The sequence below is a fragment of the Salarias fasciatus genome, chromosome 20 (assembly GCF_902148845.1).
Source record: "Salarias fasciatus chromosome 20, fSalaFa1.1, whole genome shotgun sequence".
Classification (NCBI taxonomy): domain Eukaryota; kingdom Metazoa; phylum Chordata; class Actinopteri; order Blenniiformes; family Blenniidae; genus Salarias; species Salarias fasciatus.
Window position 1 is genome coordinate 22,837,345 of NC_043764.1, and position 15,283 is coordinate 22,852,627.

The 15,283-nt window shown below is 44.9% G+C and overlaps 3 protein-coding genes across 7 annotated transcripts in view; all 3 read right to left on the reverse strand.

The window, feature by feature from the left end:
- Positions 1-159: 159 nt before the first annotated feature.
- Positions 160-15,283, reverse strand: part of LOC115408633 (rho-related GTP-binding protein RhoA-D) — a 644,285-nt gene continuing 629,161 nt past the window's right edge. The window contains exons 1-5 of one of the 2 annotated variants that reach the window (XM_030119481.1): positions 3,723-3,794; positions 3,032-3,189; positions 2,309-2,429; positions 2,081-2,211; positions 160-1,989 (exon numbers count right to left, since the gene is read on the reverse strand). In XM_030119481.1, the coding sequence (XP_029975341.1) occupies positions 1,816-1,989; positions 2,081-2,211; positions 2,309-2,429; positions 3,032-3,187 (582 nt within the window). In that variant the 5' untranslated portion in view covers positions 3,188-3,189; positions 3,723-3,794 and the 3' untranslated portion in view covers positions 160-1,815. Of the gene's footprint in view, positions 1,990-2,080; positions 2,212-2,308; positions 2,430-3,031; positions 3,190-3,722; positions 3,795-15,283 lie in introns of those variants that run through there. The other variant, XM_030119483.1, reaches the window with a different exon arrangement.
- Positions 4,605-8,959, reverse strand: usp21 (ubiquitin specific peptidase 21). The gene is made up of 11 exons (XM_030119460.1): positions 8,567-8,959; positions 8,107-8,163; positions 7,903-8,020; positions 7,707-7,818; positions 7,509-7,628; positions 7,347-7,411; positions 7,081-7,268; positions 6,684-6,762; positions 6,461-6,568; positions 5,874-5,988; positions 4,605-5,752 (listed from the first exon to the last, which is right to left on the reverse strand). Exons 1-11 carry the CDS (start codon positions 8,720-8,722, stop codon positions 5,659-5,661), a joined length of 1,212 nt encoding a protein of 403 aa, XP_029975320.1. The 5' UTR covers positions 8,723-8,959; the 3' UTR covers positions 4,605-5,658.
- Positions 9,687-15,122, reverse strand: arhgef3l (Rho guanine nucleotide exchange factor (GEF) 3, like). 4 transcript variants are annotated; one of them, XM_030119454.1, is made up of 13 exons: positions 14,919-15,122; positions 14,672-14,685; positions 14,499-14,549; positions 13,915-13,974; positions 13,715-13,822; positions 13,462-13,620; positions 13,127-13,189; positions 12,928-13,024; positions 12,759-12,835; positions 12,358-12,615; positions 11,396-11,566; positions 11,117-11,309; positions 9,687-10,210 (listed from the first exon to the last, which is right to left on the reverse strand). In XM_030119454.1, exons 4-13 carry the CDS (start codon positions 13,942-13,944, stop codon positions 9,963-9,965), a joined length of 1,404 nt encoding a protein of 467 aa, XP_029975314.1. In that variant the 5' UTR covers positions 13,945-13,974; positions 14,499-14,549; positions 14,672-14,685; positions 14,919-15,122; the 3' UTR covers positions 9,687-9,962. The 4 variants fall into 4 exon arrangements, with proteins under 4 accessions (XP_029975314.1, XP_029975313.1, XP_029975312.1 ...); XM_030119453.1 differs by having other exon boundaries at positions 13,915-13,971; positions 14,640-14,685; XM_030119452.1 differs by having other exon boundaries at positions 14,640-14,685.

Here is a 15,283-nt window from a genome sequence, read left to right on the forward strand (position 1 = left end):
GCCTGATTGGCTGTCTGGAGATTCAAGTCGACGATGATTGGACGAGACAAGCAGGTCAACCCTGAACGGGCTACCCATAAATGATAATCCAGGAGGACAGCAGTGTTATTTAATCCAGAAAGCCTCCCCCATGGACACGAAATCAATACATCACACAAGTCAGGTTACAGGGTTTTTTATTATTTCAGGAAAAAGAGTAAATTAATGCCAAAAAATATAGGGGAAAACCGTAATCATTAATGATCAAAAACACATAAATACCTTACAACAGAAAACCCCAATAACAGATTTAAGGGGAATGAATAAAATCCAGAAATCCCCACATATCACAGTACAAAAACCAAAAAGAAGTGAAACAGCTCTAGCAGCCCACCCCCAACAAAACCATATAGCCCAGCACCTCAGCTGTAACCTTGCCTTAAATGAGACAAAAAAGCGATTATAATCCATCATTTAACTGACATTAGCTGATCGTAACAGCAGGATTAAGTAAATGATTAAAATATAATATAAGAAAATTAGAGACATCAGCAATAAAAAGTTATATAATACAATAAGGACAATATCATGAAAAGGGGGGAATGGGGTGAGTGGGAGTAAAAGGCAAACTTGAAATACACATCATGAACATGTTCTTACAATGCTCTGTAAGACAGACAGTACATAATAGACATTATAGTAATAAGATAAGCCTAGTATCAGCTATTTAAAATAAGATTCAACTTATCAACTACACCATTCATGATTTGACCCACTGATTAACACAATCAAATCAATATCTGGTATACACAATAAAAGGTCCTAAAAACTTGAATGTTTAACCTGATTGTGCCTCTGGCTATAGTACAATGTCTTCCAGTAAAGTGAAGGCTTCTATGTCACTCTGAGTAGCTGTTATTCCATTACCCGTCTGAGCCATGAAACGTGGCTGTCCGGGGTAACTTTGGCATGGAAACAAAGGGTTAGATCAGTGACGTGGAAGGCCTTTCCATGCATACAGTACATAGACACATATGTTAATACACAAGCACACAAATATACACACATTCACCGCATGCAGAGCTGCACTGGATAAAAGAGACTACCATACAGTTGCATACACGCACTCTAAAGTATAAGTAATTCAGTATGGGAAAATATCTCATACAATCTAGTTTAGGCATACCCCTGCGCATAGGGCCTGAGTCAAATGAAAAGGGCCTGAAGGAGCCGAGCCAGTGACAGGGAGAAAGCATTCACAAATGCAAAGTGTGGACACTACAAATGACAAATAATACCCTAAGTTAAGAATCCCTACACCTCAACCCACTTTTTCTTGACCGCTGCTCTCAAGGCACTACATGTAGGCGATACTGTGTAAGATCCACTTAGAAATGGTCTTAATTCAAACCTTTTTTTAATGTTAGTTCTTCTGTCTTTCTTGTATTTCCATTGTCTTTGGCCCGGTGAAGACCATTTTCTCCCTCCATTCCCAACATGGCACATTTTAACCCCTGTTAGCATAAACTCAACCTCGAATCACCCTCTACCCCGAGCACCGCCGCTGTCCACCTGGAGATCTGAAAATGTTTTGATAGATGCAAGAGGAAAAAAAAAGCAGACAAATGAATCTGTAGAACAAGAACCAAAGTGTAAAACACTATCAAAGATTTTCAGATCTGCTTGAATTTTACTGAGGGTCATCAGGTGATCAGAAAGCGAGCATCTGCAGAACTTTTCTGCCCCACCCACCCAAATATTTCCCCACATCACAAAGTTCAAAAGAAGCTGCCCTGTTCATCTGTGCTTAAGGGCAGCTCCTTCTCCTCTGGGAGCCTATAACACAAGGCAGATGGACTTCTTGCCACGTTTCTTGGCCTGCAAAGCCGCTTTAGTTGCCAACTCAAAGACTTCCCTTACACCATCTTTGGTTTTGGCAGAACACTCTTGGTAGCCGTAGGCACTGATGCGACTCGCCATCTCTTTGCCATCATCGTATTTAACTGGTTCCTGGAAACACAGGGCACGGAGAAGTATTTGTGTTATATTTATAATGACAAACTTTCAACATCCTGCTATTTCTTTCAACCGTAAAGCTTACCTGTTTCATCTTTGCAAGCTCTCGTCTGGTGTGCTCGTCATTGCGCAGATCTTTTTTATTGCCCACCAGGATGATGGGAACATTTGGGCAGAAGTGTTTCACTTCAGGGGTCCACTTCTCTGGAATATTCTCTACAGTTAGAGGAATGAAAAAATACCAATGATGCAAACATAAAAGAACTGTGCTTTACTAAAGTGTTTGATTATTTGAGTGTAGTTCAAAGCAGACCTAAACTGTCAGGGCTATCCACCGAGAAGCACATGAGGATAACATCAGTGTCGGGGTAGGAGAGGGGCCTGAGTCTGTCATAGTCCTCCTGACCTGCTGTATCCCAAAGTGCTAGCTCTACCTGAGAAAAGAGAATGACAGCACAGCATAAACACAATATGAAGAAATGCAGTCTTTAATGTAAAGACAGCCCATCAAAACGCATGATACAAACCAATATTATACTAAATACTGGGACACTAACAAGAGTCTCAGAGTATAATTTATGTATCATAATATCTTTATGATGGGGAAAAAGACAAAGTAATTACTAAAAAGTCTCCTAATGCATTGTGTGTAAATGAATACCAATTATCCAGTGGTTTCAAAAAGTTATAATTATTAAGTGTCCCAAAAACCAAGTTGAATGTTTTAAAGTTTTTGACAGACAGAAGGAGACAGCTGATAACATCACATTTCTTTGCATTTCCCTCTTCTGAATGAGTGCAGGGCTGCACAGCAGTGCTCTTGCTCCATAGCAAGATGGTCATTTAATCAAATACCACCCATACCTTTCTGTGTGGAGTTTACACGTTCTCCCACAGTCCAAAAACCATGCATGTGAGGACAACTGGTGAACCTAAATTACTTGGGTGTGAATGTTTATCTTGACATGGGCAACTGACTTGTCCAGATGTACCTCTTCACCTCCACGTTAACTGGGATCGGCCCCAGATGTCTCACCTGTTTGCCATCCACTTCAATGTCTGCCACATAGTTCTCGAACACAGTGGGAACGTAGACTTCTGGGAACTGGTCCTTACTGAAGACGATGAGCAGACAGGTCTTCCCACAAGCTCCATCTCCAACTATCACCAACTTCTTCCTGATAGCAGCCATCTCTGCAAAAAGAGCCCAAACAAGAATGTATAATCAGGGTAGCATAGTACAACGATAATCATCCAAACACAGACAGGAATAACGTGGGAAAACAACAGTTTTAATGCTCTGTGAGGCGCAATTATTGGTTTACTACTTGGTGTAAATAGGGGCTCAGCGAGGCTTGCAGCCAGCCGGGTACTGGAGAACAGCAACGCCCCATCATTAAAACATGTTTGGTGTTTGTTACGTCAAAAATGTGAACGAGAAAAATGACCAGAGTGGAAAGCGTGTTCAGAGCGCTCAGCGGTGTCCCCGGTCCAGGGGAATCTTCCCTGCCGTGTCCCCCTTCCTGCTGGGGGGCTGTGCACTTCAGTCAGGCCTGTCAAACCAGGCAGCATCTGCTAGCTTGAAGCTAACGGGGTTCCGCGAGGTTTGGAATACTGACACCCGGGTTTTCTCCCGAAAACTACGACCCTCGTCGCAATGCTTGCACGCTGCCGTGTCCGTATCGAAAAAGGTTTGTAGTTTGAAGGCTGTCGGTGAATTTTCTTACCTTTAATGTTCCTCTGTCCGCCTTTCTCCTCTTCCTGACCGACTCGATGGCTCCGCCCACCGTCCGTACGCATGTGCGTGGTGACGTCACGATACCCAGCTCGCTGCCGGTTTCACTTCTGCGTTTTGATCTCTTCAGTTTTCCTCATTGATTAAATGTCTTTCAGTATCATGGCTGCTACTGATGGGACTTGCTCTACAAGTACATGCTGCTGTTGGATGAATTCTGTGCAATAATTATTTCTTTATCAAGTTTACAAGTTTTAAGAGCAGAAACAGCAATGATAATAATAATAATAATAATAATAATAATAATTATTATTATTATTATTATTATTATTATTATTATTATTATTAATTCAATGAAAAGTACAATTATATGACTCTAATTTCAATAAATATGCATCCAATTGATGTTTCGTTTATTAAATGAACCCTGTAATCCAGTACTCTGGAGCATTTTTACTGGTTCAAATGTGCATAAAATTACCATCATCCAACCATTACCTGCAACAAGATCTACTTATTATTTTTTGAAAATTGGCTCATGGGCTGTAACATCTGGTGATAGGGGCAACATGTGCCCTGCAGCTGTCAGTTGTCCATGTCTGACCTAACAATACATTTTCCTTTAGAGTTAACTTGTTCTCCACATATGGATGTTTCCTCAGGATACTCCTGCCACTGTCCAAAAACACGCATATGAGTTTAATCTGTGAGTCTGAATCACCCCGAGGTGTGAATGTGAGTGTGTAATTATGTCTCTTTGTGTTTGCCCACCCTGTGTGGCTGTACCCTGCACTCACCCATAGTTATTCTTCATTCTCTATTAATAAAGCAATGGAATGGCATCAATAATCACATCTTGACAAAAAAATTTGAGTTTTGGTATTTTATTGATTGTTACAGTTCAATAATTTAAAGATAAATGCAATACATTCAGTTGAGTGATGTGTGTTTTATGTACAAAATATTTTTTGCTACAACAGTAAACACAAAGGTAAAAAAGAATCAGTAAATACATATATACAAAGGAATGATTATAAATTTTAAATCCAATTTCAATGTTCACAGTTAATTGCCGGTAGCAGACTGACATTGGAAGCACAAAGCATAGGCTACACATGTTTGGAGTATATTTTCACAAAAGCTGAAATCAAATAAGAGCATTTCAATGAGCATTTCATTCAATTGTATGCCAATGTTTGGGTGCTGCTTTTCTTTAACCTCCAAACTACATTAGTGACTGAAGCCAAAGAGCTGAGCTTGAACAGAATCTGTTGACAGTTCTTGTCACCTAAAGGATCCTGGCTTCTCTTCTGGAGGTCACAGGTAAAGTTTCTGTCCTGATGTACCTTCCTACACAACTCGGCTTCCATCATTCACATTCACATTGTCTTTTTACAGACTTTGCAGTTTCATCTCAAACATTTCATCACGTTGTTGAACTTTTTACAGTTTTTCAAAGTCATGAAGTCATTAAAGTTGTTGGAACATGTTTTTTTTTTTAAATGTTCTTGCTGCAAAATGTTATATAGTTTTGAGTTAACATACATGTGTATGTAACGTCTCATAGGATGATGCATACTTTCTGTTCCATCAGAGGTTTTGTTTTGTTTATCCGAGTTGATATTTGCAAGCATGAATCACAGTTGTGTTCAGAGCTCTGCGTAGTGTTCAAGTACATCCCTGAGTCCTGCCTGAGAACTGGGGCAGAGACTCTTAAGGCTGTAGTCTCAGCTCTCTCACTGAGGAGGGGAGATCATCTGCTCAAGTCCTTCCCCCTCCTCCCTCTTGGAGTTCATTTAAGGACATGCCCACTGAGATGGAGAAGTTTAGAGATGTAAGAAGTACAAACACTGCAGCTTCTATGGGTTTCTATGGACACTGGAGGTAACGTTTCCCTGATTGGCTGCCTGGCTCAGCCATTCCCGGCTCTACTTCCTGATGGTTGCGGCGCTGTTGCTGCGCTGGTAGAACAGCACATAGGCTTGATTGGTCTGTAGCTGGCTCACTGTGAGCGGAGACACACTGTAGATGGATAAATGGAGGATGGATACATAAAAAAGGAGGTGTCAGCACAGAATGCTAATGTAGACCTCTGATTATCATGCGTGAGGAGTAAATGATGAGGGTGCGGGGTTAATCTTACCTGGAATCGTTGTAAAAGCACCAGCCGTTCTCATCCGCACAGCAGGCGGTGTAATGCCCCATGTTCACCGTGCCAGCATGGTTACATATAGCATATAAATCATACAGAACCGAGCCTGCGGGGACAAAGATAGTCAAAATGACTCACTCTGTTTGTTTCTCAGAACTACCGGTTTCAGTCTCTTAAGTTTACAAACTGTGGAATCATTCAACTGGGGGAAAAAAAGGCTATTTGGGCGCTCTCATTAAAAAGCGCCATCACAACAAGACAGTAAAGCTGCTTCATGGACCGTTTCTATACTGACAAGGATTCGAAAACTCTTCTCCTGCACTCAAGGTCAAATACAAACACTTTATGTTCCTTATTCCTCGGAAAAGTTTTGATTGTCATATTGTGAAATAAATTATTTATCAGTGAAGTAAAGTTGTAGAACTCATTTTGACAACACTAATAACATTCACATAAAGCAGCAGACCGTCCCCGCAAAGCCAAATAAAACAAGTGGCCTGTTTTATCACCTCCTCATCTTCAACTTTTCACCAGATTTCTACAGCACACAGCCAAACGTGCCAAAGTGGAGGCGTTACCGCAGTCAGCAGGGCCGTAGGGTCCCAGGTCCAGGTTGGTGAGAGGGAAGGACACGTACACTGTGCTCTTACTGATGGACCACCTGGAGGTGGTGAAGCGATTCAGATCTGATTCAGACCGTTAAGAAGAATCATCGTCATCGTCATCATCATCATCGTCCTTTTCTGAGCCTGAGAACTTGTCAGTAATGTTGGTCAGAGTGAATTGTGTTTCGGAGGATACGGATCACGATGACCTGGGGGAACCTTTGGATGGAGAGCCGCTTCGTGCACTCCGTACGCCGGTTACACCGCTCACACATCTGAAAGAAATGGATGAACAAACATCATAAATAAGTACAAAAGACAACTCCACAAAGTTAATTGACTGATTATATATGTTTGGATAGTTATGCTGTTGGTTGTATTAAGTCTTGAAAAGGCATTTAGCTTCATTCCTTCATGTTTTTTTTAATAATATACATGCATAAAAACAAGAAAAACTAATATATTTGAAATATTGAACACAACTTCTGAGCCAAAGACGCAGAAAGACTTTTTGATTTAACCAGCTCCACGCACAGAGTATCAGTTTTATCGAGTTTTAATCCCACAGATGTGATAACGTGTCTTTGACTTACGGGTGAATTCTCCTTGTCTAGCTTCTCCTCCTGAGAGAAAAGGTCCAGGCACTCCCTGAGCGTGACCTCTCCCGCGGCGCTCCTCTTGGGGATCGGCAGCGACAGGTCACAGAACACGTCGAACGTGTTGGAGTAGTGAGAGCAGACCGAGCAATGCAGCGAGCTCCGCAGCTGACCCGAGAACAGGTCTGCGGCAAGAGGAGGGACGGATATTCATGTTGGCTGAGTTTATGGTGCAGAGGGGAGCGAAGAGAGCGACTCCTTACCGACTATCATACTGTCATCTCTCTCCAAGTGCTTCTTCCACATGACGGCCGCCTCCTCCGAAAGCCTAACGAAGAACAAGAAATTTTAAAGAAGACGCAAACTACGGGGACACTGAAAGCCATGACAGTTGGGTGGATACTTTTGCTTGTGAATATACACACCTAAATCTGGCATATTTTTGTTCAACTTCCCTCTCCACTCGTCTTACATACGGCCTGCGGTTTATTTCCGTGTGCAGTTTGTCCAGAAGGAACCGGAGGAATTCCTGAGCATCCTGCTGACTGTTGACGGAGAAAGAAACGTCTTGGAATCATGGATGTCACCGACAGGATCAGCAAAAACCCGATCCACATCCTCACCTGTAACCGCTGAAGTAAGGCACGGCGTCTTTGAAGACAGAATAAAGCTGTCGGGGATTCACGACTGCATCTCCCTTCGCTTCCCAGAGGCCGGACAGCACCTGGGAGAAAGCTGGCGGGAGAAGACAAGCAGCAATGAGCACAGGTGAAAAGAAATGACTGAAAAACACATGAGTGGCGAGGAACAGAAACTCACCCTCCATAAGCTTGGCCTCCTCCTTGGAGAACTTCTCCCGCTTGTAGGACTGGAGGAGGCAGTAGTCCCGCAGTCCACGTGTGTGAGACAAACACTGGACGACTGCGTTCAGGAAACACTGAGTCCGAAACACGGAGGAGGAAAAAGTGAGCGGGCCGAGACAGAAATAATCCACAGGCATTTCACAAGTGTTGGAGGACTCACCGTGTTTCCGATGTTTCTAAGGCCAACTCTTCCACTTCCTATGGTGAGCTGTTCTTTCTGTAGATTTAAAAGTCAACAGAAAACAATCACAGACTGTGACTTTCTTCAGACACGTGGACCCTGGAAGATTACGGTGTTCCTCCCAATATTTAACCTCTGGCTGTTCCCAAGCCACATGTGACTGTCTGCTTGCCTTGACCCAGCCATGTCAGTGTGTATATAACTTTGGCAGGACAGATTTAGCCTTATTATCTCATTAGCATAACAAGAGGGGCTAAAAGGAGGTCAGCCTCCAGCGTTTATCCTATTAGAAACCCAGGAGTGCTGACAGGTGCTTAAACACGTGTGTGTTGGTGTGTATTCCCCCTTAATGCCTTTACACAATTTGTGATGCTCCTTAAATGCACATTTAAATAAGAGTTTGCATCAGTGGTTTCGTTCCTGTCGGATGTGTTCCCACCTCGTTGTCGGTGACCAGCAGCAGGCCCATGAGCGACGTGTAGAGGACGGACTGGGAGATGTCCGCCGTCTCTCTCTGGAGGCCGTTCTGGGACACCAGGGTTCGACACAGGGCCTCACAGGAGCCCTCCACGTTGACGCCGCTCGATCCGGGCATCCTCTGTTACTCCGATCAAACCAGCTCCTGGCGCAGAGTCAAGGCCTTTCCAGAAGAAACCACAGTCCGGTTGCTTGTACTCAAAAATCACCTCTTAATTTTTTCGGCGTGCAGGGTCAAAGGTTAGAAGATCCCAGTGGAAGTGATCCTGAGAAACGGCCCCTTCTTTCAGGACTGAAGAACCAGGGATTGCTCTTATAACTCTTTCCAGGAAATACATGAGGGTGACGTCCACGGCTGAGTGAGAAAGAACAGGTTTATTTGTGAATGAGGATCTCCTCAGGTAATCCTTAACTTGGATAGATTAAGTTGATCTACTGCGCGTCACAGATCCAGATCATTCTCGTAATTACCACATTCATGAGAACCCGGGACGGTCTTACAGATAACACAACAATGTCAGGACCTGACCTATTGGCTACAAAATAGGAATACTTTAGAGGAACTCATGCTCAGTGTTCATTATGAGTTTAACGTGAGTCGAATCTTTTCAGAAGAGCTCGTTACGCAACACATGAAACAAAACATACCCGTCTCAAAACAGATCAATCAATGCCGAATCATTGCCGTCAAACGCTAACATAAAGTCAAACTCCTGGAAGCTAAGTTCAAATGTGAACAATTTCCTGAGAAATACAGCAGGACGAAGAAGTAAACAGAGCGATGTGGACTCACCTGATCACTTGGCCTCTCTATCCGCGGACAAACTGTCCCAACCAAACTGTTCCCATCATCTGCTGAGCTGTTAAAAATGCATAAGGGCCCGTCTACTGTTTCACTGTGTGTCTGTGGGCTCGGACTGAAAGTCTACCTCTCTCCTCTGCCCTGTCACCGGTGTCAGGGAGAAAGAGAGAGAGTGAACCGAGAGAGGGAGGGAGGATAATCATCTCTAATCTTTTCTCCGCAGATCTCTTTGGCTATACTTAGACTTGTGTTTGTGTACTTTGGCATCAGCACCTCAACAATCTTTTGAGTGTCAGTTTATTAAAATACAACAAGAACATTTTCCACAATAAATTCACATTCAGCAATAAAAATTTCCAGGTCTGAAGGAACATATCAGCGCAATCACACAAAAAAACAAAAAAAAAAAAACAGGAAAAAAAAATACAACTGAACATTCTTTGCATGAGTCTGGGCACAGTCATCTATAACTGACAGTCCTATTTTATTGCTACAGTGTCAATGTACACCACTGTGGAGACTCCACGGGACGCCAGGCGCTCCGTGTGACTGACAGTCAGCGGCTGGTGTGGTCCGCCATCTCCGTGTCCGAGCTGAGGCTGAGCTCGGCTATGTGGTACAGGTCGGGGTCGGCCTGAGGGGGGAGCTGCGACTGGCTGGTGTGAGAGGTCCTGTCCCGGGACTGGACGATGGCCTGTCGCAGGCAGGTGATCCACTGCTGCTTGCTGAAGGAGTCATTGGCCTGCAGGCTGTAAGGGTGAGCTTTGGAGCGCCCCCTGCTGCTCACTCGGAAGCAGTTCTTCACTGTGGGATGGAAAGAGAGAGGAAGGGAGGAGGGGAAACTGAGAGGTTAGCACTGAAGGATGAGGCGGGGGTGTCACAATTTAGTTCAGAGGCTGTGTACGGGACAGTCTCATTCTGAGAGGGCCGGACTGGAAAAATAGTATCATCATAACTTTTAAATTTAAACTTTAAAGTTTTTTTTTCCTTGACGTGATACATGATGAAAATGTGTATTTTGTCAAAAACCAAACAATTACCACGAAAAATGATGACAATCAAACATAAAGCCAATTTTAATGAAACCTTCTGAAGCAAAATACTGTGAAATGTCCAAAAAATAATCTTCTTTCATTGTTGCATTATGTATCATTTGACAAACACATCCTGACAGCATGAGTTTGATGCTAATGCTAGTTTGTATTTTTGCTAAGCGGTAGCTATCTTTCAGTGCAGCATCATCAGTATCTCAGCTTAGGTCTCAGTGTTGTGTTGACTCTGCTCATCTAATTGTTGAAAAAACAGAATATCTTTGGTTCTGCGAGCTGAGCTGGATTGCAGCCTCTTGTGGGCTGGTTCTGGCCCACGGGCCTTATGTTTGACACCCCAGCAGTTAGGTGAGTGAGCATCCTGAGATCCGTTCTGACTCATTACTGACTCATTACAAACATCTGAAGGTCTGAACAGGCAGTAACCGTCAGTTACAAACCTGACGCGGAAGTGTTCAGATTGCACAGTAATTCTATAGAAATCAGAAGCTGTCTGCCGACGGCGTCTCGGTATTGTTTTTAGGCACTTCGGTGAGGAGTTTTGAGTCTATCCTGTGGTTTCCCCCCCACAGTGGTAGGACAGCCTCTAAATATTTATTTCATTTTGTTAATTCCTCACTTTAATTCCTTTATCATCCTATTTCTTGGGTGAATACTCTACCTTTATCGTTTCCTCCGGTGAAGGCTCCTCTGAAGCTGCCTCCTCCTGCAGCCTCGCCGTCCGGGATCTCCTCCAGGTTGATGAGGGCGTTGGGCAGAGGCTGTCTGTACACCTGAAACACCTGAGCGCCCTCTCGGTCCTCTCCGGGTCTGGTCAGCACCAGCGCCAGCTCGAACAGGAACACATGCAGCCGCTGACAGAGGAGATCCGACAGTCAGGCCTGAGATTATTCCCTCCAGATGTTCCTGTTGTGTCTGAAGCGTTACTCTGTAGATCTACCTGGCCCTTATTGTTCTTGAGCTCTCCGTGGCAGTAGAGGAAGCGCGACTGCTGGATCTCCGGCAGCCGCTGACTCTCCTCGAGGTAGACGAGGCCCCGCCGGTAAAACTGACACTCGGCCTCTCCCGTCTTCTTGTTGACTTCAGCAACGATGCTTTGGATGAGCTCCAGCTGAGGAGAACAAAGTACCACATGCATTATGGAGCAATCTGTTTTTCGGTCCCATCCCCCAGTCCAGACCTCAGACATCTGACACAGAAACTCTTTTCACTTGCTGTTTATATTTAGAAGCACATGCATGAAGTGGGATTATTAGAATCAGATGTTCTGTGGTGGCACCGGACTGGTGGCATCCTGTTTTTGTGACTTTAAAACACCGCAGTGAGACAGCCGAAGTAGCGACACACTTATTTCCTGTGAGTCATGATTACAGACTGGAAACGTAGCGAATGGCTTCTTATTACTTTCAAATCGATGACAGCTCATAAGATTACCGTTATTACAGGTAATGGTTTATAACATTCTGCTCTTTCTGCCTTGGAGAGGCATGATCGTGCGAGGTATTGTACATTTCCCTCACTTGCAGAGTGACAGATAGCGTAATTGGAAATAATGACACTGGGTACAAACATAGAGTGTTCGTAACGCTGCAAACCCCAAATAGCTCGGCGTTTGTGGGTTACGGTTCGCAGAGTTTCTTCAAACACCCTGCATGAAATGTGTCTGTGGGAAATCTTTAACCGTCTCACAGAGAGCATGTTTGTTATGAGCTGAGAGAAGAGGGATTTTTTTATTTATTTTTTTGCTGCTCCTGAAGCGCTGGCTCAGTCGCGGCCCCGAGATGACATAACGAGGAGCTGCACAGAAATGTCACACGATGCAAATCCGAAGTGTGGAGGACGGTTCGACCTTGGTGTGTGTGTGTGTGTGTGTGTGCGCGTTAACAGAGGACGCCTACTCACAGCCTCAGGTAACGTGTCCTCGTCCGGGTGCTCTGGCGGCGTGCACTTCTGTATCTCCCTCAGCAGCAGAGGGTATTTGACCAAGCGGCTCCGGGGGAGATCCAGAAAGTTCCACAAGTCCAGCTTCCTGCTGAAGGAGGACTCCTGACACAGGCGCAGGAACTGCTCCACGCGCTTCTCCTGCTTCTTCTGGTCCAGCAAAGCTTTGGCCCCCACCTGGTTACAGCAGTACGTGACGTAGGCGTCCAGACAGGGGAACTGCCCAGAGAAAGATGGCGGGAGGAGCGAGGAGGGAAGAGAAGTGAAGTTGGGTAAGGAGGGTGAAGCAGAGAGGAACTGCAGAGACGGATGGAGGCTTGAACAGCTGTTTTTTTTTTTTTTTTTTTTTTTTAAACGCTCACCCAGTCCATGAGAGTGGTGCCCACCTCTCCCACCGTCTTCTCTGAACCCCTCAGACGCTCCAGACGACTCAGAAGATCTGGGACAGAAGAAATAAGACCCGGACGGTGGAGGGTTTTAGTTTTTTTTAAACATGATCTGGACGTGAGACACTCAGAAAAGAGGATTTACCTTGGTGGAGGGGAATGAGTGAGTCCAGAGTACCAAATATCTGACCGAGCTCGCTCTCTGTCATTATGTCCAGCTTCAGCATGGGTTCATAGTACACCTGACAACACAGCCGAAACAGGCGGCCAAGATCAAGATATCGCCGTTTGATCAGTTGAAATCGATATAAAGGAAGTGCATTCGACGTTTCTGAACCGTGTACCTTTTTCACCAGACTGAGGTCGTCTATCAGCTGCCTCTCCCCCTGAGTCAGCTCATAGATCACCTGTGTGCGAGGACAAACATTCAGCTGCAGCGTGTCGCTGGGAACAATGATACGGCATGAACTCTCACAGCTGATTGTTCAACAGAGGAAGTTGAATCCGCTGCCAGCTCACATCCTCTTTCAAAGCAGCTTCAGAGAAACGAAGAGATGCGTGTCGGCCCGCCCACCGCCTGACCCACATAATCCATTCCAGCAAAACGTCTTAATGCACTTAATAACCACTGCAGACCGGTCGGTCTCGTGAACGAGCTTAAACGCGCCGTGTTCCACACCTCTTGGCGTTTTATCTCCTTGGCCGTGAGGTCGTGACTCTCCACGGTGTCGCTCCAGCACTGACTGCTCCGCCGGCGTGGAAACGACGAGGCCTTTGTGCGAGCGCGCAGCGGGGTGGAGGGCAAAGGTCGGGCCTCTGTGCGAAAACTAATGGAGCGCTGTGAAAAGAGAGGAGCAGATGACGATCTGCGTGTGAAAGTTCATCAGCCGGCCGTTCCGCCGGACAACGGGAGCGTGGACGCGCTTTGTTACCGAGATGCTCTGTGAAATGCGCTTCAGCGCGGGGGTTTTCACCGGGGTGATGACTCCCGTCAGGCTGTTGGACTTCACCACAGGCTTCACCCTTTTGTTACTGGGCTCCTGAAGCGGAATGAAGATTCAAACTCATCAAGGTGTGGAGAGTTCTCCGATCTCTGACCGTTACCGACTTTTAAATGTGCAGGCCGCCTCACCTCCGAATCATTCACAAGGTCTGACATCATTTCACCATCGGCCTCTTCATTTTCATCCTGCTAGAAATTAAAGAAAAAAAAAAAGGAAACTTAACACAGGCTGAGGGGGGAAAGTGAAAAGAGTCGAGCGATATGTTGCAAGGTGCACTGCACTCATTTCCTGAGCACGTCTTTCGAAGAGGAAGAGGGTTAAAACTGTGCGCTCTGTAGTAAAATACAAGATGTCTGCCTGTTTTTTTTTGCCCCACTAACCACAGCAGCTGTTTAATCCATGTACCAACTGTGAGAGAAGCACCTTCAGGGAAGACGTATTCTTGCAAAATATGAGTTGGCTGATAGTGAAAAATCACACAGCAAAAATTCAAACTGTGTAAAAAAAAAAAAATAAATAAAAAAAAATAAAGTGAAGAACAAATAAGATGTGATGGAAAATTATTGTGGAAGTCTATAGTTTGCGAGCTTCTACATCTGCCCACAATGTTCAGATCTCTCTGCATTGCGGTCATAGAGGTAAGGCTGACTGACTTCCGCTAGTTACAGAGAAAAACAGATGAGTTTACTGCTGCATGGGACTCATTACTCACCTCTAATATTCTGGCCACTGCCTCAGTGGTCGAATCTTGTTTTCTCTTCTTCTAAAAGAACAAGTGTTTATGACAGTGAGTTTGCTGAGAACCAGCGGACGGTCCCGTGAGAGCAGGTGGAGTGTGGACGGGTCGGCTTACCCCAGCATGATCACAGATGGAGTGTGTCTCACCTGAACCGGAAAACCTGAAAAAATACCAACTTCTCAACAAATACTCAAAAGAAGTGCTCACATCTTCAGACCACCGTTTTAATTCATTTGAAAACCCTCATTTATTGTGCAACTCAAGTTTTGAATGAATGAGTCAACAGTATCAAGTAGCTTTAAAAACAGTTTTGAAGGTTTAAGATATAATTTGTGGCAGTCCTGAGTCTACTAGAATACACCACCTTCCTGTGTTCAGTGCAGAGCATCTTACCAGGAAGTCCTCGGCTCACTGGTCTCCTCCACTTCCATACTCTTATCCTCAGTGCATCTTCAGAAGAACCCGGGCAGCTTCGAGAAGCAACTAGAAAAATAAAAATTAATCCGAGTGTTTGCTGGCGTGTTTTCTCTCTGTGCAGCGCCGTCGGCGAAGCTCAGTCTGGTGCAGTCCTTCCTCCTCACTTTCTTCCTCATCTCACTGTCGACCACATCCTTTCAGAGCTGCGTTTGCTCATATATCCGCTCGCTCGGAGGAGCGCTCAAAACATGACGGGAAACCTTTAACGGCGACCTGAACGCCGAACGAATCGCCGGGGACGCTAAACTTCACTCAGCACATCAAAGTGCTTCACGACTCGC